The sequence below is a fragment of the Castor canadensis genome, chromosome 15 (genome assembly GCF_047511655.1).
Source record: "Castor canadensis chromosome 15, mCasCan1.hap1v2, whole genome shotgun sequence".
Taxonomy (NCBI): domain Eukaryota; kingdom Metazoa; phylum Chordata; class Mammalia; order Rodentia; family Castoridae; genus Castor; species Castor canadensis.
In genome coordinates this window covers 88,528,953-88,552,889 of record NC_133400.1, presented here as the reverse complement: position 1 = coordinate 88,552,889, position 23,937 = coordinate 88,528,953, and the positions used below count along the sequence as shown (strand labels likewise).

Genomic DNA, 23,937 nt, shown 5'->3' with positions numbered 1-23,937 from the left:
GAAATTGCACCAGCTAAGGCAGGTGAAGTTGAGAAGGCAGAAAGCTGGATAAGGAGGGGACTGGAAGAGATGAATTCTGAGCTGATTCTGCAGGATAAACAGCTCCTGTGTGGGAGAAACATGGTTGGGAAAAGCAAAAAAGGTGGAAGAGAATGAGCAAGGGGACAGAGGTAAGGGTCCTCACGAAGTGAGTTGGGGTCCCGATATACTTGAGTATTGCCAGAGTGGAGAACTGCAGGAGAAAAAAATAAGTGGTCACACCCACTGGCATGAAGTATAGGTGTCAAGGCAGTTTGAACATTTCCCTGGAGAGAAATTGAAAACACTGAAAGGCTGTAGCAGGGGGAGAGATAAAGGGTGGAACACAGGTTTGGCGTGGCCAGGGTGGAGCTTTCATGATTCATTCTAGCAGTAGCATAGGAGAATGAATTAGGAGGTAGAGATAATGACGTAAAAAGAAAAAAAACTCTTGACAACACGGACAGAAATGATTGAAAGATCAATGTGAGAGGTGAAAGAAAAGGAGGCTGCAAAATCACTTCCAGGTTTTATGGAAGATGTCATAATTAACTGACAATGACTTTGGAAAAATTACTGGCGAAAATGGCAAGTGTAATTTTGGACACAATTTAATTTGGACACTTTAAATTTCTAAATTTAAATTCAACAACATTTAAAGTACTTATAAGAAATCCAGTTGGAAGGTCAACTGTGAGGTGAAATATGGGAGTGTGAAACACAGAGACATCATGTGTACATGTGTAACAGATTCAGCTGCCTGTCTTTTTCCCATAAAGCCATGGAGAAGGACAGGGAGAATGAAGATCTGCAGATCAGAGTATCTACGGTGGAAGAGGGAGCAGAGAATTCTCAAGGGCTTATCGTGAGGGCCAAGCCAGGTAGAGAGTTAAGGCCAGAAGTGTGTTAATAAATGTGGTGGGAAGTCTAGTGCAGAATTGACAGGGGAGGATGGCTCTGAGAGAGCGAGACTAGAGTTTAAGTCCCTGGGGATGCAGAAATCCAACTGGTGATATGTTAGTGAAGGTGGATTTCTTAATAATGTGTAGGAAGGGTAAAGTAAGAGAGGGGGTACCGGATGGTGATGGTGAATTTCAAAACCACATGAAAGATGATCAGAGAAGAGAAAAAGAAATTCCAGCAAAATCGGAGTGATCTGTATATGGAGAGCTGAGGCACTTAGTACTCTGTGGGATAGAGAAGCGTTGAAGCTTCCACCGAAGAGGGATGCAAGAGACACAATGTCATCTTAACTATTCAAGTTTAAATTCCGTATACCCCCACTCACTTGCCTTCTCTTTCAATACCCATCTCCACCACTCCCATCATCAATTTCCCAGTTTAGCTATTTTAAGAGAGAGCCCTTTCAAACTTTTATTTTATTTTTTTATTATTATTCATATGTGCATACACTGCTTGGGTCATTTCTCCCCCCTGCCCCCACCCCCTCCCTTACCACCCACCCAGCCTCCTCCCTCTCCCCCCAACCCCCTCAATACTCAGCAGAAACTATTTTGCCCTTATCTCTAATTTTGTTGAAGACAGAGTATAAGCAATAATAGGAAGGAACAAGGGGTTTTGCTGGTTGAGATAAGGATAGCTATACAGGGAGTTGACTCACATTAATTTCTTGTGCATGTGTGTTACCTTCTAGGTTAATTATTCTTGATCTAACCTTTTCTCTAGTTCCTGGTCCCCTTCTCCTATTGTCGTCAGTTGTTTTTAAGGTATCTGCTTTAGTTTCTCTCGTTGAGGGCAACAAATGCTAACTAATCTTTTAGGTGTCTTACCCATCCTCATATCTCCCTTGTGTGCTCTCGCTTTTATCATGTGCTCAAAGTCCAATCCCATTGTTGTGTTTGCCCTTGATCTAGTGTCCACATATGAGGGAGAACATACGATTTTTGGTCTTTTGGGCCAGGCTAACCTCACTCAGAATGATATTCTCCAATTCCATCCATTTACCAGCAAATGATAACATTTCGTTCTTCTTCATGGCTGCATAAAATTCCATTGTATATAGATACCACATTTTCTTAATCCATTCGTCAGTGCTGGGGCATCTTGGCTGTTTCCATAACTTGGCTATTGTGAATAGTGCTGCAATAAACATGGGTGTGCAGGTGCCTCTGGAGTAACCTGTGTCACATTCTTTTGGGTAGACCCCAGCTATGTACTTATAGATGTTTCCTTTCATCTACACTGCCATGAAATCTTGCTGCTACCTTCTTTTCTTTAAGACTCTTTTTTCATTCCTGTAACAGACCACTAGATTGGACTCTAATCACAACTGTACAGCATAAGAGAGATTGCTCAAGCCAAACCTGTTTAACTCTTTGAATACGAAAAAGTGTATGTGTAGTGCAGAATGGCTCAAGTTTACAGTCTTCTTGCCTCATTTCCAAGTCTACTAGCATCACTGTCACTCTTCTTTTTGACTTTAGAAGGGCCAGCTGGTCTACTCAGGCTGGTGTTCTCCCATTTTCTACCCATGTCATATTTTGCTCAGACCTTCATTTTTTTTTCCTTCTAGAAGGCTTTCCTCCTCCTTTGCAAATCTCAATTCTGCCTCTCCCACAATGACCATACTATGGAGCTTTTTGGAATGAAGGCAACCCATGCTGATCTCTTGGTCAATTAGTAGTTATATAGTTTAGGATGTAAGTATTCTGTATTTAATCTGTATTACCTTTCCAGTCTGGATTTATGTTCTGTGAATGTAAGAACAAGTTTCTTATATACATAATAACTACTGTTATATATTATTACATAAAGAATATAAAACTATTTCTTGTACACAATAATAAACATTCTTAAAATTAAATGACACCCGTTATCTTTCTTCTTCTCATCAACAGGAATTTTCTAGTTAGGTGGGTCCATAATAATGGTTGTTAAGTTAGATTTTTCTGATACATAAAAACTGAGAAGTGAAGTCTCAATTTAGATCTAGTTACAGGAATTTTAAATGCTACAAAGCATTATTCTTAAAAATGTCTCTGGACTTGTATAATTGTGATTCATGAATATTACTATTTTTTTCACCACCAAATAAGGAATCTCCTTGCAATTATTTTTCAAAGCATTTGTCAAAATTATTTTCACATCAATGGAGGACTTTCTTGCATCTACATTGGGCCATGTTTTGAACCAAATGGATGAATTGAACATTTAGTATTTAGCCTTGTATTTTCATGTTCTGTGGAAATCCAATTGTTCAGATAACCTACAATCATTTAGCCAACTTAGAAATAATATAATTACATGCATTATAGATCTACATACTCTACGAGGGAAAAAAAAAGAAGAGAAATGTCACAGTGCATTTTCCCTCCTCAGGAATTTTTAATTTCTTTTTAAAAAGCTTCACTATGGAAAATTTCAAATATATACAAAGGCTGAGCAAATACTAAGATCAACTTACAAATACCCAACATTAACTTCCACAATGATCAATTAATGGCAACTCTCTTCCAATATATCCCTATCAGCTTCTCTAAAATGGATTTTAATAGCAAATTCATGATATCATATTTTATCCATAAATGTTTTAGCATATATTTGTAAAACAGTAAGACTTCTGAGAAAAAAAATCATACCCACAACATTGTTACCACACCAACAATATAAATAATTATTCCTCAATATCATCAAATACCTATGAGTATTTGAGTTTCTCTGGTTGTCTCATAGTATAGTTTTCTTTGAATCTGGACTTATAAAGAATTATATATATTAAGGAAAAGCACTATAAATCTCTGAGCCAAAACTTCATTCTTTTTGGTAAAGACTGAGCACCCCTAACCCAAAAATCTAAAATCCAAAATGCTCCAAAATCAGAAACTTTTTGAACACTGCTGGAATCAAACAATTGGAAAATTCCACACCAGGCAACTTTGCAATAGTGGACTCTTTGATGGGACTAGGAGAAGGGAAAGGAAAAACAAAGATAGGGTGAATAATATTAGAACCCATTGCATTTGCATAGGAAGATGGGTGGGAGGGAAAGAGTAAGGGAGGGAATACAGGGGTTTGATCTGATTAAAGTACAGGCATTCACAGGTGAAATATCATAGTGAAACCTCTTTAAACGATGAATATACATTTAAAGAAATGAAGGACAACTGTAATCCTAGCTACTTGGGAGGCTAAAATAAGGAGGATCAAGGTTCAACACCAGCCCAGTCAAATAGTTAGCAGGATCTCATCTCCAAAATAACCAGAGCAAAATGGACTGGAGATACAGCTCAAGTGGTAGAGCACCTGTCTTGCAAGTGCAAAGCCTTGAGTTCAAATCTGTCTCACCAAAAGAAAGTAAAACAAAAAAAATCTTAAAATAAAAAAATCTAATAATTAAAGAATTTTGTGTTTAGACTTGGGTTCAATAAGCAAGAAATCTCATTTATGGATATTCAAATGTCCCCAATTCAAAACAATCCAAAACTGAAACTCTTCAGGTTTCAGGCATTTTGGATAAGCAGTACTCAACCTGTAGAAAAACTAATTTAGGGAAAAAAAATCAGTTTCCCATCCCATGTTCATTTTGAGGTTTTGTATTTTATGGGTAGTGCCATATTTAAACAACAGACTGTCACAGGCTCCCAGTACACAGTTCTGGTAAATTTAACTTCTGTGACCAAAGTCTATGTACGACATGAAACTGAAACTCTTTAGCAATGGGTTTTCTTACTCTTCCTTGTTCCTAAAAGGATGGGAGGTGACTGACCTTAAGCATTAGCATTTTGCCAGTAGTTTTATGAAAAAGATGATCAGTACCTTATTTTTTATTTTACTGAGAGTGTAACGTTTGTCATGGAACATCATTTATATAGAGACAATGTGCACACCCATAGTAACAGTCTTTTTTATTTATATTAAACTCCTAAACTAAAAAAGCACAAGCCATATGAATTCACATGATTTAAAAATGCATTCAGTAAATGCTTCATATTTAAATTTATACCATTTCTATATTTATTTTATGTCTATCTGGCTCAGATCACTGTTTTCAATTCATGCCTTTGCACCACTGGGAATTTTAATAAAAATTGTTGTGCTTCCCTTTCTCCCAATTCTCTTCTATGATATGCAAAAGTAAAACAAGTGTTCTTCAACAGAGGCCCTGCCCTCTTCACCGCCCCCCACCCCGCAAGCAGGAAGAAGAAATGTCACTTGCCACTCATTTCCAGAAAGTATCTTGCATTCATTAGCATTCGGCCTTGAGGTTTCAGCTCTAACTGGGGGAGAGAAGGAGAGAAATATCAGTCAGAATGTGAAGCCAGCCCTGAGCTCAATGACGTCATAACTAGCACAATGTGTGATGGCAGGAGATTTCCAAGACAGAAATGATTGTGGTTCTTTTTCACTTATCACACTTATCATCATCATCAGAACATTGCAGCATCTGTCACGATGGCCTTTCTTTTATCACAACATCTCAGTTGTTCATTAATTTTCCTTGGAGATCAAAATTTAAGTAAAGAAGAGATAAAATTCTAAAACAGATTGTTTGGTTTTCTTGCCTGTGCTGTGCTTCTCTGGAGAGCCACAAAGGGAAGATCTGGATCTTAATCAAGACAGAAGCATCCTCGACACCAGGACTAGCTCCCTTGGAGGGGAAAGTAAGTCTTTTGAAAAGAAAGATAAATCCTGCTTTGATGGACCTATGACCCTCTTCCCTTCTACATAGGATGGACAGCTAGGTTAAATCAGGATATTCAATGAGGGTAGCCTTTTCTTTCACAAGGAGAAACTGGGAGAATTACTGGATGGAAATAAGACAGGTCTGGGAAGGGATAATATATATATATATGTATATATGTATTTTCATATATACATATATATATATGTATATATGTATTTTCATATATATATATATGTATTTTCATATATATATGTATATACACATATATATGAGTAGTATGTAGAAGAGACCAGAACAAAGTGCCATTTTACGGGATGATGCAGAATCTCATATAATGTGACATATATAGGAGAAACAGGACAAATCCAAGACAATCTGAGCTCCAGCAGTAATCTATACCTTAGACATCACTCTATGCTATTAGTGGATGAACAAAATCAGAGGTCGTCATTATTCATTATTATTCATCACATCCATGGGTTAATTAGAATAGTTGAGAGACAGCAAGAAATGTCCTGTTGAACCCAGAGTTGAATTTGAATTATACCTAAATTGTCTGGCTGTGTGACCTGTTGCAAGTCACTAAGCCTTCTCAGATCTCTGAGAAATGACATAATAGCAATGCCTAAGTCACAGCACTGCTATTATGGTTTTATAATAAAATAAGCTTGTGCTGCTTGGCTAACTATAAATTCTCACACAAGCTTAAATAGATTAATGCAAAGAGAAATGCTTTTGACATCAAGTATAGATCTGGTTTGTGAAATAAGTAGTAGTAATGAAGCAAGCAGTGAAAATCTGTATGAAGTGACTATGGTGTTATCCATAGTCAGGAAGCAGTGATGATGGAGGAAATTAACAATACCCACAGGAAGTCATGTTTTATCACATTTTAGGGACTGAATGGGATATAACCATATAAACAGTTGCCACCTTGGGAGAACAGAGACAAGTCCCACTGCCTGTTTAGAAATCTTGTCTGTAGAAGTGAAAGGTACATTTGAGAAAATCTACTTTCTAATAGAGAAATTAATTTTAAGAAAGCAGCTTACCCTAGAAGCAAGTTAAATTACTAATTCAAAACAACCTATTGACCCTTGAAACAAAAGTAAAGTAAGAAACAACTCTGAAAATTAATCAAAGCTTAAAAATGTAAAATGTCTACTTGTTAGTTAAATAGGAATTTGAATGCCTCCGTGTGTTTGTGTTCAAAAATCCTAGACTACAAACGAAAGGGAAATGTTTGACAAGAAAATTAACCAAATGTAACCTTGATGAAATCAAAAAGCAAACTGCTTATTAGTGAAGTCTAATTAACAGATTAAAAAAAAATCTCTGTAGACTTTCCTTCATTGATCAGGGAAAACAAAGAAAATGTTATTTTAAAATCAGGGAATTGTGTCTTCTTCTTTAAAATAAACAGAAAGAAGAAAGCAAATAGGCAAAGGCATGTGTGTGAGTGTGTTTGTGTGTGAGTGAGTGTGAGTGTGGGTGTATGAGTGTGTGAGTGTGGAGTGTGTGTGTGAATGTGAGTGTGTGTGTGAGTGTGAGTATGTGTGTGGTGGGGAACTGCAGATGAATTTCTGTAGCTAATCTGTTTTTTCTCCTTGTCAAGCCAAAGGCTCCTCTCCTGTGTGCCAGGCTCAGCTACAGCCATACCCTGTCATTTCCTTGTTTTTTTATAAATTCCTTGCAACACTAAATTAAACATCTGTAACCTTTTTTTTAATTTGCCTAATCAGCTACCCTGAGTTCTGAGTGGCTGGTAGAGGAGTTTTGGCTCCTATCCCTTCCCCAAGCTAGATGGAGAAATGCTCTATAGAGACCTCTGAACTATATGATGGAGACATAGCTAAGCACAAGACTTTTAATAAAAATCTTGGCGTGTATCTGTCTGTAAAGATTTCTTTAGTGATTCAAGCAAAGATATACATACTTTCCTAAAAAGTTTCTTTTTTGAACTCACAAACACATACTAATGCAAAAATGCATTATTTTTTTTAGTGCTTGGGAATCAAACCCAGGGTCTTGTGCATTGCTAGGCAAGTGCTCTACCACTGAGCTACATCCCCACTCCAAAATGTAGTTCAGAAGCTTCTATCATTTGAAAAGCTTTTGGGTGGATTTCTGAAATCTGAGTTCCAGAAAGCAAGAAGGAGAAAGGCAAGATCGTCTCCTTTGACATAAATGATAGAATCATTTGAAAATATTTTCTGTGCTTCAGATCATGTAAAAGCAGTTTTTACTGAAATATTTTATTCCTTTTGTGCCCCAAACTTTTCATGAGCATTTTGTGTTTTCATATTTTACTTTCCTCTTTATTTCTAAATTTCTAAATATTCTAGATATTTCTAAAGATCTGCTACCTGATTGTAACCTGGGTTTGCCGACACTTGGTGTGCTAGCATGAATCTGGATGCTGTACTTCTCAGTACAAGGCAAGCTAAACGAATTCGTTATCGCTGAAAACATTTTTAGGAACGAGCCAAAGTATGGCAAAAGAAGACCAAACATGAAATGGGCCTGTTGTCTTGAAAGACAACAGTTGGGTTCCCCAACTAAGAAGAATTCGTGATATTTCCAAGCTTAGCTCAACAGTTATAAACCAATAGCCATTTTTCATCACCTGAGACCTCCTTCACCTTACATAGGCATCAAAGAGATTTGAACATGTCACTACATTCAACAGTTTATAACGAATAACCACTGTCATTATCAAATCACCAAGGAGTAAGTGGTAGGGATCTGTTAACCCGAGGCCGGTGTAATCACAACAGGGAAATTTGGAGCTAGTCAACAGCTAACACATGGTGCACACACTTGAGATGACACTCATGACTCCAACACACACCCAGATTTCTGTCCTTCCGTTGTTCTTCCGGCATCTCTCGGCCAACGAGTAGAGCTCCACTGTGGTCTCCGAAATGAGGTCCACGTTCTTGCCCCTCACGATGATCTGCATCACTCTGCCCTTGATGATGTGGGCGTCAAAGGTGCTGTCCCATGGTGGGTACATGGTTGGCTTTTTCTGGATATACATCTGCCCGTTTTCTAGAACAGATAGATTTGTCCTCATTACTCCTTTAGTCCACTCTAGAGAACAATTCAATTTATAAGAGCACCATTCCCTCTACTCTCAACGATAGGTTTAAGAAAAGAATAAACCGTTAGGATAGCACAGGACAGAGCAAGACAGCTCCATGGGCTAGACACCAAGGTAATTCACCGACTCTTAAAAGTCCAATGTAGATAGGTTTAAGAAACAACTTGACACTGTCATAGACTGGAAATATTCCTTTTGTATTCATTGGTTGATCACTTTGGGAATGAATATCCGAGCAAATAAACTTGGACTATGTAACAAGACTGTCCCAAAATATCAAGCGCAAAATAAACAAAAAGACAAAGCAAAAAGAAACATCAAACATTCCCCCCCTCAAACTTTTATGCCTTTTGACACCCTTCTTTACTAGCCTAGAAAGGTTTGGTCATATGACTGATTAATTTCACTGGCATGCACCCTAAACAAAAGCTGATAAGTCATGTGAGAGGTAGTGTCTAAATCCATGGAGCCAGCAGAGTAACGTGCAGACCTCTATGTGCAGAAAGGTAGGAAGAAAGGAGTCCTGTCACGGTTAAGAACACAAACAATGACCAGGACAATCCCTTTCTGGGAAACCTCCGCAGAAGTCACCATGTGATTGGGAAATTTTACCCATGGAATCAAACAGCTTTGTCGTATCTTTTACCCACATTTTTTCTCTGGTACTTATTTTTTAATCATTTTTTAGAAGCAGAAAACTGTAGCTGCATTTGAGTGTTTGTTTTTTGTGATAATAAGCCCATTAAAGTGGCAGATTTAGCCTTTCAGAGATGTTGATAAAGAAAAATAGAAAAATCCACTTAAAGCAGGTATATAAAGCAGTTCTAACTACCTCAGTAGCACATGAGGCCAAACAGAACAGGTGCTTAGCATTTGTTAAATTAGTATTTATTGAGGTTATACAAGGAATCAAATAAACTGAAACTTCCAATTTTAAACTTGGCTGCTAGAGGTACAAACTGTGACTCTGTTAGGGATGGACTAGGAAGGGGAAGGATTGGCAAGATGGGGTTAAAAAAATTTAAGTGTAGACTGACTTGTTAGATAGTAACAATATTAATAATCATAGTAACATTTGTTGCCACAGACTTGAAGCGTTCCCTTCAAATAATTCCTTTCAGTTATAACCATTTTCCATGTTGAAGAAGGGGCAGAAATTCCTGAGGCAAATAATTTTTTGTTTTTTTACATTTTAATTCATTAGGTTTGAATTACCTAAGTAGAGGACCAGACCCCAAGGTCCCGTCTATATATGGCAAGTGCTACCATTTTCAAAGGTTCACAGAGCGAGAAAGCACTGTGACCTCTTTGTCCCTGTCCCATTGACTCTCACAAGAAATGCAGGCTCACACCCCAAAGATCAAAACCTGTTTAAATTCTATAGAAGTAAAACTTGAGCGATGACATTCAGAGTTATTTCTCTTCAGAACACAACTAAAACAAAAATCAAAACCAGAAATCTCCAAAGTCCACAGCCCAATCTTTTGGAAAAACAATTTTCTTCTTTTCTGACAAGGTTTCTTGATCCACATGGCTGATTAGACCAAGTTCAAAGGCAAGGCCAAAAGAAAAAGGGAGGAAAATAAGAGAAAAAAGGAAAAGGCTCTCAGGAGGCAAATGTCGGTGAGACCTGAGGTTGGAAGGAGAACTGGATGGTGAAGAACCATTAAGTCAAAAGCAGTTTTTGAAAAACTCAGACATTTTACACTTCAAAGATGTCTGTGACATTTGAAAGGGTTTAGGCTGGGAACAAGTGGCATTCTTACTTTTAACTGAACAGGAGAGAACTCTGGGCAGAAGGGAATCAGATGACTCAGGCAGTCTCCCAGCTTTGATGTACTCAGAGTGGCTGGAGGGATAAAGTGAGCTGTGGAGGAAAATGTCTTGGGAGGCGCTCATCAAGACAGGATTAGGAACCCCTGTACGCATCAAGCAGTTGTCAACATTTGACTCAGTTTCTCTTCGCATCTACAAATGCTCCCATTTCCCACTGGGGTCTTTTAAGGACTACTCTGTATAGAATAACAGACATTCCTCTGTTCCCATCCTTCTGTCTCCCTTTACCCTGCTTTATGATGCTCACAGCATTTACTGTTACTTATTTTGTTATATTAGTGTTTATTGTCTGTCTTCCTCTGGGACAAAAGAAGCTAAGAGGAGGGCACTCTTTCTGAGCTTTTGGTTTGGTTGTTTTCCTCTCTGTTCTAGTACCAGAGCCCAGAAAGTTCCATGAGAACTTTTTGTTTAAATAAATTATGATGGCATCTATAGTTGCTGCAACCCTGTACCTCTGGAATCACACACTTATTTACAATGCCTTTGTGTATAGGCAAATAGGAAAAGGTAGTGAGGCTGGTAAGGTCTTGGGTTATAAACTTCTGTTTCCCTATCTGTTGGAAAATCTGTAAGAATCTTAAAATGCAGAGGTAGGGATCAAATGAGTGGAAGCCAACTGAAGCAACCACAGACTGATTCTGTACCAATAGAATTGCTTTAAACAGAATGTTCTAAACCCACAAAAGGAATCTCAGGTGGCTGGCACACTCCATCCCCTTCACCATGAACTGCCTGTAAATATTCGTGGTGGACAAAACAGGATTATTCTTTCGCTCAGGTAGGATCTTAAGTGAAAATTATTAAAATTTGGATTGTAAGGGTTAATTACAGGTTCTTAGACCCTTCACCTAAGCTTAGGAAGGAAGCAGCAAGCAATCTTCAGAGTTAATCACAACATCAATGAAGATTAGGTCATCTTAATCTACCTATAATCATTTAAATCAATCAGACTTATCAATACAGGTATACATATTCTACTCTTGCTTACCAGATTTCTTTCCTGTTAACTCCTCACTTTATTCTTCTTATCTTTATTCATGTGAAAAAAAAATGGTACAGTGAAATATAAGCACCAGTTAGTCACAAGGTTCTGGTCAGCGTCCATCACTTTAGTATGTGTCCTTAAGAAAGCACTAAGCTTCACTGGGCTGAGCTACAAAATCCAGTTGAACCAAATGACCTTGAAGGTCCTGGAGGGATCTTCATTATCAGAGCCTTCTCCTTTGCTTCCACCTCAATCCCAACTTAGTCTTACCTGATTCAACATACTCTTTGACAAGCACAGCACAGTAGGGGTTCACAGCCTCGCCCTGACAAGACTGACAGGTCCCACAGTCAAAGTTGGATAAGCCAATTCGAAGAAATGGTGACATGGCTGCTCCCTGGAAAAACAAAAGACAAACATTGTTTGGGGCTATTATTATTATTTTTGGTGTTCCATCTCTACTTTACCAGAGTTTTATCACTGACAGATAGAGCCTCAAATGGGTCTACTATCCATCTGAACAAATGCTTTTATTTCCTCTTCTGCAAAGCACATTGCTGAACTCACCCCCAACCACAGGCTGACTTGCCAAAGGAAGAGGCTTTCTGGAAGTCTCTCTCCAACCTTGCCAGTGAGAACTAATGAAAGAGTTAATTCCACTCAGTCTAATGGAGTTACGTTTAATAGCTAAAGAGTGAGGCAAGCGTTTTCCAAAATTTTATTTCCTGTGTTATTCAACAAGGTGCACAAGAAACAACACACAGTAATCAGAAAACAAGTTTATAAAGAGTCTATTTTAGTCACACTAGTTAAATATGACACCACAAAATTCTTACATGGTCTATTTATGTGTATAACGGAATTGACTCTAGGCATTTCGCAACTGATCCTTATTTACTTTGGATGTTTTCGAAAAGATCTGCTTTTGTCATACACACACACACACAAAATCAGTCTTTGAACATCTGTGAACCACTCAAAAACAACTTTGAACCACTCACCATTGTAAAATAGTGATTATTATTTAAGGATAATGAAAGAACTTCATAAATGTCCTCCAAAAAACCTCTTACCAATTATGTTTACCTAGAGATTTAAGCTGACACTATTACAGTGTTAGCTGTAGACTACAGGAATCTACTTGGATTCATCTGTTGCTCGGTTTCCTTTTGCTCTGGCATTTGCCTCAACTAAACTTTTCCTGTAATTTTTTACCTGCTTCTCCATGAGCTCCATTGATCTGAAGCTGTCATCTGGTATTCAGTGAAAAAGTTATTTCCTTACTTCCTCTCTCTTCTTTGAACCACTCCATCCTCATGCATTTGCCCAAACTTTCATAAGTAAGCTAGAGCTAATGCAGAGGGCATTGGTGGTCTTGTCTGCCCTTGCATGGGGGTGGAAAACTATGAGGAATAACAGCCACCCACCCAGAAGTGAGTGTCAGTAATGTTACTGGAATCTTGGGCCTCTAACAGCGAATTTAGCAAAACCAAAAGAACCCTTCAGTACTCTGGCATGTTCTTTGGATAAGTTTTCAATCTATGTAGAGACAAATTAGGAGTACTTTACAGGCATCCCTAAAGATTTCACAGATATTAGTGAAATCTTCATTTCCTGCAGAGTTTGGAAGGTTTATCTAAAGGAGATGGTCACATGACCATCATTTGTTGGATATCGTTTGTCTCTGAAGTATTTTCTATATAGATCAGTGCTGAATTGTAGCTAGTCAACTTCTGGTTTTGTCTTTGTGGGGGGCAGGGTTCCTTAGCCTTATGAGTTTAGAATTCTTAGACAGGAGCTGGGATATCAGCTGAAAATCCTCCAAGAGGACTTCTTTGAGAGCCTTTTCTTCCCTGGAAAACATGGGAGTTCAGACCAATCTCTATGTCCCTACTCATCAGGAAAAATCCCTGAAACTCTCCTCACTCATAAGAATATTAATCACAAGTGGACTTTCAAAGATTTTCTTAATACAAATAAAAGGTAAGTAATTACTTCTGATTTCAGTCCAGAAGGATGATGACTCATAAAGCCTGAGTTACAACCTCTCTGACCTTTGGTGACTTGTCTTCTATTTCTGGGTTGCATTTCTGATCAGGCAGCAGCAGCTCTAAATGAGTCCATCTTAGGAATAGATAGAAACCTTTAGGGTTGCCAGGGTTTCTATTACTGCGTGGAAAGGAGCTGAGAGAAACACTCTCTCCTCACCAATGCCTTGCTTAGGTATCAACTATTGCAGATTCATGTGTGTTTCACTAAATTCATTTGCATATTCTCTCACCCAGGGCATTTGACAATTTACTTTTGTTGTTTATATTTTATTTGTTTGCTTTTGTACTGGGGTTTGAAATGCAGGCCTCCTGCTTGCTGGACTGGTGCTCTAGCACTTGAGCCATGCCTCCAGCCTTTTATTTTTCAGATAGGGTCATGTGCTTTTATTCAGGACAGGCATCTAACCAAGATCTTCCTACCATCACTTCCCAAGTAGCTGGGATCACAGGCATGTACTATGACACCCATCCTGCATGTATCTGTTTGATGACAAAGTCAGTGTCTCTTCCTAAAGGTTTGGTCACAGTGATATGTCTGACATACATCTTGACATCTAGATGACAGAACTGACATTTTTTTAGATCTATATGTCAAGTGCCAAGAAGCGAAATAAGCACAGGAGGATGAAACTAACATAAAGGATTTTCATGGACTGCTGATGGTAGGGAGAGGGGGAGTTTCCTTAGGCACTAAAAAAGGAGAGTTCCTTGTATACAAAAATATATGTGCTGAAATAGCACGCCTTAAGACAGAGCTTGTGAAGGTGTCCTCGGTAGACTGTAAATTTGAATCAATCTCAACTTTACTCTCCATCCACCAGATTCACATCACTACAAATGTGTGCATAACGTGACTGATTGCTACTAACAGCGCACACCTCTCAGCTAAGCAATAAAATCACACATCCATCAATTTCCTGTCATCTTCATATATATTCACATATATATCCCCCAGACCCCACTTGGGATACGTGATATTTTCTTCAGATATACCCCTTCTTTTACTTTGCCAGCTAGTGACTGCTGTCAGGACTCTCAGTCTAGCCCTTTGCTTTGACTTCATCCTTCCACTCCTGCCCGACAACCAGCTTGCTTGATCTCCTGGCCCACTTCCTCCACTTCCTTCATTTTGCCTAAGCTCAATCCTACATTGGCTCCTGTTGGATGCACCATGGCAGCAGTGTTTTATCCTGTCTCTCTCTCTCTCTCTCTCTCTCTCTCTCTCTCTCTGTCCATTCTTGGTTACTCCTCAATTCCTAACATCTTCATGCTGCTGCCTGAAAGGTCTTTCTTAGGATATTGACAAACGGCCATTCTTCCTCCAGCTGCTTCATAGCTCTAGACTTTTAGTTAAGATGCACTGTCCCTCCAATGTCATCCTATTTCACCCGTCCTTTGTTCCCCCACCTTTCTCAGCCTTTGGGTTCCTTCCCAGTCCCTATCTCCTCTTTGAAATCTTTCTTCCATCCTCCTCCATTACTGTCTTGGTGGGATTTATTAGGTGCCCCTATTGCTTCCTGGGTGCACTGCTAAGTCGGACCTAGCATGTTTCATTGTTACTACCATTTTTGAAGGTTGATTGGGATAAATTATGGGACTTACTCTTTGAACCAGTGCTTCAGCTCTCAGCCATCATCTATGGGCTCAGTAGAAGGCCTCAATTCAACTATACAAGTCTCTCTGGTCTCACCCACATTAGCAAACTCCCTCTGAGTGAGTGCAAATGGGTGCCTTGCTTCCTTCATCCCTAGGGAATATAAAGAATTTCCTCTACTATCATACTCCTTTGGACATTCAGTCAGCTTGTGTGATGGGGAAAGAGATGGAGTGTCAGAGCATACACTGCCATTTTTCTCTACAAAATCTTACTAGCTAGATTGGTTCGTGACCAGTATGGTTAGATGTCATTAGTATGAACCAATATGATCATGACATCATCAATATGGACCATGACTTCATCATTTACGTGTCTCCCGAACTGATTCCCACTATCTCATAGGTGGTAGATGCTTAATGCATTTTTGCTATATTTTGTTAATTTTCTAAAGCAATGTTTTATGCAATCTCTTAATCTCATGTATTTGCTTTATCTGCAAAGATACACGACAGTCAAATGGAGCAACAAACAGTTGTAGAGAAAGTCTATAACAAAGGAAACATCCCAGAACATAATACAGTCAGAAGATCGATGCCCTCATGAGCTCAGCCGCTGGAGTTATTTAACCTCTGTAAGGCTGTTTTCTCATTTGGAAAGTGCTGCTATTACTACTAGTACTCTCAAAGGGCTATGAGAATTAAATGGGCAAACACACATAAGGTGCTTGGAATGGCACTGATGCGTAGTAAATGTTAGTTACAAGTATTATGACTCTGATATATTTTCTAATAGGCTTTTTTCACTTTATTGATTTGTACCAAATAGGGCAGGAGAAGAGTTGAAATAGTCTTTTAGGGGCATATCTTGGTTGAATTATGTGACCTTCATCTGTGCTCTGCTACCAAGCCCTCATAAAACCCTACATATATCTCCCGTATAGCACTTACTTCCCTCAGATACAGTCATCTTGATACCAGCACTTATCATGATGGATATCAGTTATGTCCACCCAATCTTCCATGCTTTTGCTATTCCAGCTGCAAAATACGATCACAATACGTTCTTGAAATTTGCCAAGAATCTTTACTCTTCCTGGTACAATATTTTCACCTTTGAGTGTGATCTCATTTGTGGTTGACACATCGCTTTGATGCAGGTACATGACAGAGAATAATTGCTCAGCAGGTGTGCTTTGGGTCACCTGAGAATTCTAGTACCCTGACTCACTGGATAGTGATTCATCTACTTGCCTAGGCTGATTCACCCTCCACAAGTCACACCTCCCTAATGCTTTGTGGTGATAGTAGGGTTGTCCACATACCCGAACCTGACGGGGAAAAATTCCATAGAACTAGAAAGCAATAGAAGTGCAATACACTCTCCATCAACTGAATTCTGAATTCCCTTCCTGTGCAGCAAATGAAATAAGAATTAGGATACTTCTTTATTTAAAAAATTGGACTGCATTTTTATTATTGTGATTTAGTTCGAGATTTCTTGATACCAGGAGAGAGTATCACAGGAATAAAATAACAATAGTCATCACTTTATTAAACCCTCTAACATGTAGAAGCCAGAATACATATTAAGCAGTAGTAAACTTGGGAATGAGAAGAAATTGAAAAAGACTCCATGGTTTCTAATTACATCTGCTCAGACAAACTGGATGCACATTAGGTCAGAAAAGTTTTTGGCAAATTAAACTACGCCCTACATTTATATTTCATTATGAGACAGAAAAGTGCTATAGGTAAAAGTTGTTGTTGAGTAAAGTGATCTATTGCTGTCAAAAGTAACATATAATAAAAATAACTTCTTTTGCAATGTGTACAGAGGAAAGATGGTAACTAGTGAAAAGCCATGTATTTTACCTTGTTGCTAAGACTTCTATGAAGTAGTATGACAACAGGATCAGGTTACATATTAGTCTCTCACTTACCTACAAGTATGATCTCAAAAGTGAATTAAAATGGTATGTACAAACCCTTACAATACATGGTGACAAAAGAAATGCAAGCCTAACACTCAACCATCTGTTAGAACGACTAATGAAGGGGATTTGTGGATGGAACTAGCACTGCCCTGGTACCTGCAAATTAACAAGACCCCTCTCCAGAAAAACAGGGCATCTCTAAACAAAAACAGCCAACAAAGAATGCCAAACAAATCTTGAAATGTAAAAAGCAAAACACCTGAAATGACATTATTAATATTCTGAAACTAATTTTAATGTGTGACACAGATTACCCTATAAAATCATAAATCTGATCAAATTACACTATACCTGAGAAAACTGTCCTAATCTTTGTTGAATTAAATCCTAATTCTTAGCCTATGCTTTAAAAGACTCCATGCATTGGTTTCAGCTTGTCCTCCCCACATAGCAGGACTCTCTGTTGGAGTCTCAGCCTCTTGGGGCTTCATTTTTTGCTGAATATACCCTGAGTGTGTCTATATGGCTTTGTTTATGCATCTCCTGTATCCAAAGCTGCATCCATCTGTTGTCTTTCAAATCTCTCATCCTTCAAGGACCCCACTTCTGGACCAACTCAATCAGAAATTCTTTTCTGCTTCCCCAGTGGATCTGATCACTTCCCTAGTCTTTCCCATAATAAAAACACAAATGGTATGATTGTTTCCTTTCTTATAAGACTTCCTATATTTAGCGAAATAGGGATTAGTGAACTTCTGTTTCTACTGTGGGTGGAATAAAAGATCACAGCTGCTTCTTACTCATCTTTGCTCCTGTTTGAGTTCTCTTTTGCAGTTTAACAAATGACCCCAAAATTCAAATACCAGTCATTTATTTTCTCATAACTCTGTGTCAACAATTTAAACTGTGCTCAATTGGATTGCTCATCTCTGTTCCATGGGATGTCAGTTGGAGGTCACTCTTTTATGAGGCCTCCACAAGGGATAGCTGGGACAGCTCAGCTTCTGTCTCCATGGGATTCCTTATCCTCCAGCAAGTTTTCTGGGCTTGTTTGCATGGCTGATCCACTCCAAGAGGGAGAAAGAGACTGCAAGGCCTTTGAGAGTCAGTCATGGAACTTAGTCAACACACTTCTGCCATCATCAATCGCTCCAAGCAGATTTCAGAGCCAGCTCTGACTCAGTGGGTAGGGAATAAGCTCTACCATTAGAACTTAAAGAATTTATGGTCGTTTGTAAAATCTTACTGTGCCTATCCTCTAAACTACTTAGCACTAAATACTAGATACAGTAGATGGTCAGGAAGTCTTTATTAAACAATGAATCAGTTGGATATCCTTTAGCAGGGAAAATAAGAATTAGGGTCATATCCAAGAGTGATGTTTCTAGATTAGTTGTTCTCAAACTTCATATGGAACCCATGTGGCAAGCTCGTTAAAATGTATATTCTTGAGCTGGGGATGTAGCTCAGTGGTAGAATGCTTGCCTAGCGTGTGTAAGGCCCTGGATTCGATCCAGAGAGGGAAGGGAGGCTCAGAAATTTGCACTTCACATACTGCTCAGGTGACTTTGCTGTAGATGGTTCTAGAGACACACTGGAGGAACTTCTGAGCTAGATGCACCCCATTGTAACAGTGAAAACTGACATTGTTATGACAACTTATGTATGGTTTCCATTACAAAGATTGGGGCCATACTTCATTTCAAATAAAGTATCATTTATGACCTATGATTTCAAAAAATATTACAAGGTAGAGAAGGTATTACTAGCTATGTGCCTAACAATACTTAAAATAATTATAGCATTAATAATTGTTATTAACCCTGAAAGACTTTGACCTATACTGTCTCTTGAGATCTTTCCAATCACAATCCTAAGGACAGGCCAACTACGAACATGGTGTGCACTTTATCATGTTATAGATGGAACTTAGTGAGGGTAAGTGACTTGTGTGGCCACAAAACATTTGGAGTGCCAGAATTTGACAGGTCTTCAGGTTCCAAATCCTCCTTCATTACACCCTGCTTCTTGTTGTCTGAATTAAGGATCATCAAGAGTGTTCTAAGTGTGACTCTCCCAAGGCATACTTGTCTGCTTCCAAAGTTCCCAAAGTTAATTAGCTGAGATGGGACAGTATGGGTAGATGTCTTCTATGTGTGATGTCACCTCTAGGGGGTAGAGCTCTCCCTGAACTCACAGTAATAAGAAGTCCTCTAATTGTAGAGAACATTAGACTCTCCATGCTCTCATATCTCCTATAATTTCCCTCCTCTTCCTCTTCCTGCATTTCTAGTCTCTGTGAGGTGCTTGTCAGTCACCATGGACAGACTCTTGTCCTTCCTTTTTTTTGTAGTACAAGGAATGAACCAAGGGCCTTGAGTATGCTGGACAAGTCTACCACTGAGCCATATCCCAGCATTTATAAATGTTGTATATGGTACTTACATACAACATTTTGGTAAAGGAACTTTTCCAAAATGTCCTTAATGGTTCTTCCTAATGAAAAAATGATGGAAACTTGTTCCAAGAATTGGTTAACATGCCCAGGAGAAACCTAAACTTCTGGCCAACCAGATGAAGTGGCACACATTTACTTTTTGCCATTACTCAGTAAACATTTGCTAAACCCACTGACCACACTGTCAAGCACTGTACTGGGTATGTGGATGTAATATGGTTCCTACTCTAGATAGGCCGTGAGACCTCAGGATGAGGTAGCCCTGCCTGCTAGAGGAGATCAGGGAAGGAGCCCTGATCTGAGCCCCTGGGATCTGCTTTCTTATCCCTTTTACTCTATGAGCAGAGTGACATGGCCTGTTGACATGGACTTGATGTAGGAGACAGGATGAGAAGTGGCAAAGAGAGCTTTCACTGCTGTACAGCTGTACTTGCCAGTACCCAAAACACTCCAGTGCTCACTGTGCTGCTTTGAGATCTTACCCCACTTCCTCTCGAGGGTGTGTGACACTTTTCGAGAAAATACAGTATTTAGTAGTGTCACCACAGTGAGCGGAAATAGCAGTGTGCAGTCTTTAGATGAACTGACAGTTTTGTGCAGAATAATATACATGGAATCCTTCAGGTGCTAGCTAGGACAGACATTGGCAGTCCACATCACTGTCATCAGTGCAGGATGCTGTAAATGCAGGGACAGGGGGGCTCAGGGGAGGGGACCAGAAGGGCAAGAAAGCAAAGCTGGGATACATGTGCATGTTTAGGTCTTTGAGAATTGCCCACATCTCGCTGCACACAGAAATGCCCCCAACTTACAAATGAGCAGATTGTTTGCAAATGTTTGGAGCTTAGAATCCAGAGAGACTGTATAATTAGGCAGTGTTTAGATTCCTAGACTAGCCCGTGCATTATTAACCTGTTAATTCAGGAGGGGACCAAAATTTAATTTATAAAACTTACCACGTACTGCCATTATTCTAGGTTATGGGATTTGCTACTTGTTTTTCTTCCTGTGACGTTACAGATTGACTGTGGGTTGAGTAGTTTATCGGGGGCCCAATTTCTGACTCTGAAGAATCTGAATTTACTGTATTCCTGGCCACAGCTGTTGTGGGCATCACCTACCTGCAGGATGGAACTACTCACTCAGTGGTTCTTAAAGTGTGGTTTGGAGAGACCCTCCAACATCAGCCTCACTGGGAAACTTGTTAGAAATGCAAAGCCTCCACCCCTCCCAGATCTCTGAGTAGAAACTGGAGGTGAGTTTAGCAATCTTGGCTTCAGTAAGGCTTCCATGTGACTTCATGCTCTAGTCAGAGAAGTTGTGCTAGAGTAAGCTCCATGAGGCTGGGCTTGTGTCTTCATCATCATGGTTTACCCAGCATCTAGCACAGAACCTGACTCTTAGGTAATTCTAAGTCAGTGCATCTCAGGTAGGGCAAGATTGCCCTCAGGAGACATTTGGTCAAGACCAGAGACACTTTTGTTGTCACAAATATCAGGGAGGGAGTGTTACTGGCACTTCACAGGTTGACAGAGATATTACTACACAACTTTCAATGCAGACTAGCCTGCCACCACAAATTCATCAATAGGGCTAATGCTGAGAAATGGTCCTAAGTCTGTGGCAATGCTAAGACTATCTCCCCTGTCCATTCCTCACCATCTCCTATCACTTCTTCCTCAAGCTTAGTGTCTTCAAGGTCCACTGTGAGAAGGGAATATGGTGGATTGGGGGAAGTCTGTCTTTCTTTCTCATATTCCCATCTCATTTAGGGGCCACAAACAGCATAAGAATTGACATATAGTCTGCTCACAACAAGTATCTTGAATAAGTGAATGGATGGATCAATTCTAATTAGGAAGGAAGAAAGGAAATAAGTCAGTTGGAGGATCCTCTCTCTCTCTCTGTGCTCATGAGTGTGTGTGTGTGTTTATGTGTGTGTGTGTCAACGGCCCCCACACCTTCTGTCCTCTTCTCATTTGAAAGCTGAAAGATTCCTTAGTTAGCAAATGGTTTGGCCTCCCATATAATGGACGAGGAAATTAAGGTGCAGTGAAATCAAGGCAAGTTATCTCCACAAGTTATCTGTCTAATTTGCAGCAGAAAAGGTACCAGGAGTCAAAAGTCCATCGTCTTCCCACTATTCCTTTATGTCACTATTCTGGACATCACTGACCAGTAATCTGATTTGAATGCATGATTGGATTTGCTCCTGCAGAATATTAGTACTACTTACACTGAAAGACTGTTTAGTCAACCAGATGTCAACCCTCACGGCCCATTTTCATTGAACGTCTGCAACTTGTACTGGTTTTGTTAATTCTGAACAGTGTGCCCACCTCAAATGCAGTGGATAGGCATGGCATTTGGAGAATGATGGTCCTAAGCCAGCTAACTGCTCATTCTTCACATTTCACTCACCATACACAAAGAATATGAAGAAACTACAAACCTAAACTCCTCTGAAGAAAAAAATGGTTTAAAAAGTATGTGGTTAGTTACAATTCCACCTCACTCCTGTTAGAATAGTTACCATCAAGAACAAAACAACAAATGTTGGCAAGGATGTGGGGAAAAGGAACCCTCTTACACTGCTGATGGGAATATAAATTAGTACAACCACTATGGAAAACAATATGGAGGCTCCTGAAAAAACTGAAAATAACTGCCATATGATTCAGTGATACCACTCCTAGGGATATACCCAAAGGAATGTGAGGCAGGTTACAACAAAGGCTCTTGCACATACGTGTTTATTGTAGTACTATTCACAATAGCTACGCTGTGGAAACAGTCAAGATGCCCCATTACGGATGAATGGATTAAGAAAATGTAGTATTCTGCCAGGCGCTGGTGGCTCACACCTGTAATTCTAGCTACTTAGTAGGCAGAAATCAGTAGGGTCGCGGTTCGAAGCCAGCCTCAGCAAATAGTTCGTGACACTCTATCTTGAAAAAACTCTTCACACACACACAAAAGGCTTGTGGAGAGTCTCAAGGTGTAGGTCCTGAGTTCAAACTCCAGTACCACCAAAAAAATGTGACATTTATATACAATGGAATTTTATTAAGCCATAAAGAAGAATGAAATTCTGTCATTTGCAGGTAAATGGATGGAACTGGAGAACATCATCTTAAGTGAAGTTAACCAGACTCTGAAGGCCAAAAGCCACACATTTTCTCTCATCTGTGGATTACAGACCTAACACAAATGCAGCAATATGATGAAAAACAGGTCACACTGAGGGGAGGTCACATACAAGAGGGGTAGGGTAAAAGAAGGAAACTAAGAAGGTGAATATGTTGGATATACTCTTTATACAAGAATGAATAGAGAATTCTTAAACCATCATAAGAAAGGGACTAAGGTAATTTGAAGAAAAATAGAGGAGAGGAAACAACTGGGGTTATAATACATATATATATGGAAATGTCACAAGGAAACTATCTGTGTAGTTACTTTATCTCAAACAAGCAAAAAAAATGTCATTTGTTTTCTTTTTTTCTTTTACAAACTTGGAGAACAGGATGGGCAGGGGGCAGGGAGTTGGAACCAGTGGGAGGGGGGAGGTGGCGGGGAAAGGGTATGGAGGATGAATATGGTGCAAATACTGTGTACACCTGTGTATAAATGCAAAAAATGATACCCTTGAAATTATTCCCAGAATGAGGGGAGGGAATTCAAGTATGATATATTTGATACATTGTAAGAAACTGTGTAAATATCACAATGTACCCCCATTCAGCACAACAATAAAAAAGTACATGTTATTGAATATATTACTTGGAAATGTCATGCTTCTACTTTGTGAATTTGTAGTGAGCTATTAAAATTATTATATGATCAGAGACATTATTTGAAGCATGCTTCAATCTATTTCTTTTTAACTTAATGAGTCAGTAATAAAATCTATTCTTATAAAACCACAATCTCTTCAGAGAACACTGCACATGTGTAACTGGAATTACATTGTTCTTTAGAGTAAAAGGTAGGTAGAGTGAATAACTGTCTTCACTCAACAAGGAATCTAGCATAAATTAGTATAGATTAGTGTTAAATAACTACTAGTATGCATAGAGAACTTCACAGTGTACAAATAGTTTTATAAACAGAATAATAATAAAGAGGTTGCTAGCTGTAACAGAGTGGAATTTTTTAAATTGCTCCTTCCCCACAGAGTTGATACACAGTTCTATGATGCCCTGTAATATTTGTACCCCAATATTTGCTAAATTGCAATCCCTTCTAAGTCTATTCTAATTTTCTATTTATCTTTTAATATTCTTCCCTTGAATGAAAGCTCTATGAAAAC

General features: G+C 39.0%; 1 protein-coding gene across 6 annotated transcripts in view; it reads right to left on the bottom strand.

The window, feature by feature from the left end:
• Positions 1-23,937, bottom strand: part of Prkcq (protein kinase C theta) — a 125,281-nt gene that overhangs the window by 64,276 nt on the left and 37,068 nt on the right. For 3 of the 6 annotated variants that reach the window (XM_074056713.1, XM_020182801.2, XM_020182800.2), the window contains 3 exons: positions 11,857-11,983; positions 8,514-8,713; positions 5,195-5,255 (listed from right to left, as the gene is read on the bottom strand). In XM_074056713.1, coding sequence (XP_073912814.1) covers positions 5,195-5,255; positions 8,514-8,713; positions 11,857-11,974 — 379 coding nt within the window. In that variant the 5' untranslated portion in view covers positions 11,975-11,983. Of the gene's footprint in view, positions 1-5,194; positions 5,256-8,513; positions 8,714-10,531; positions 10,615-11,589; positions 11,631-11,856; positions 11,988-12,153; positions 12,336-23,937 lie in introns of those variants that run through there. The other 3 variants (XM_020182803.2, XM_074056715.1, XM_074056714.1) reach the window with 3 other exon arrangements.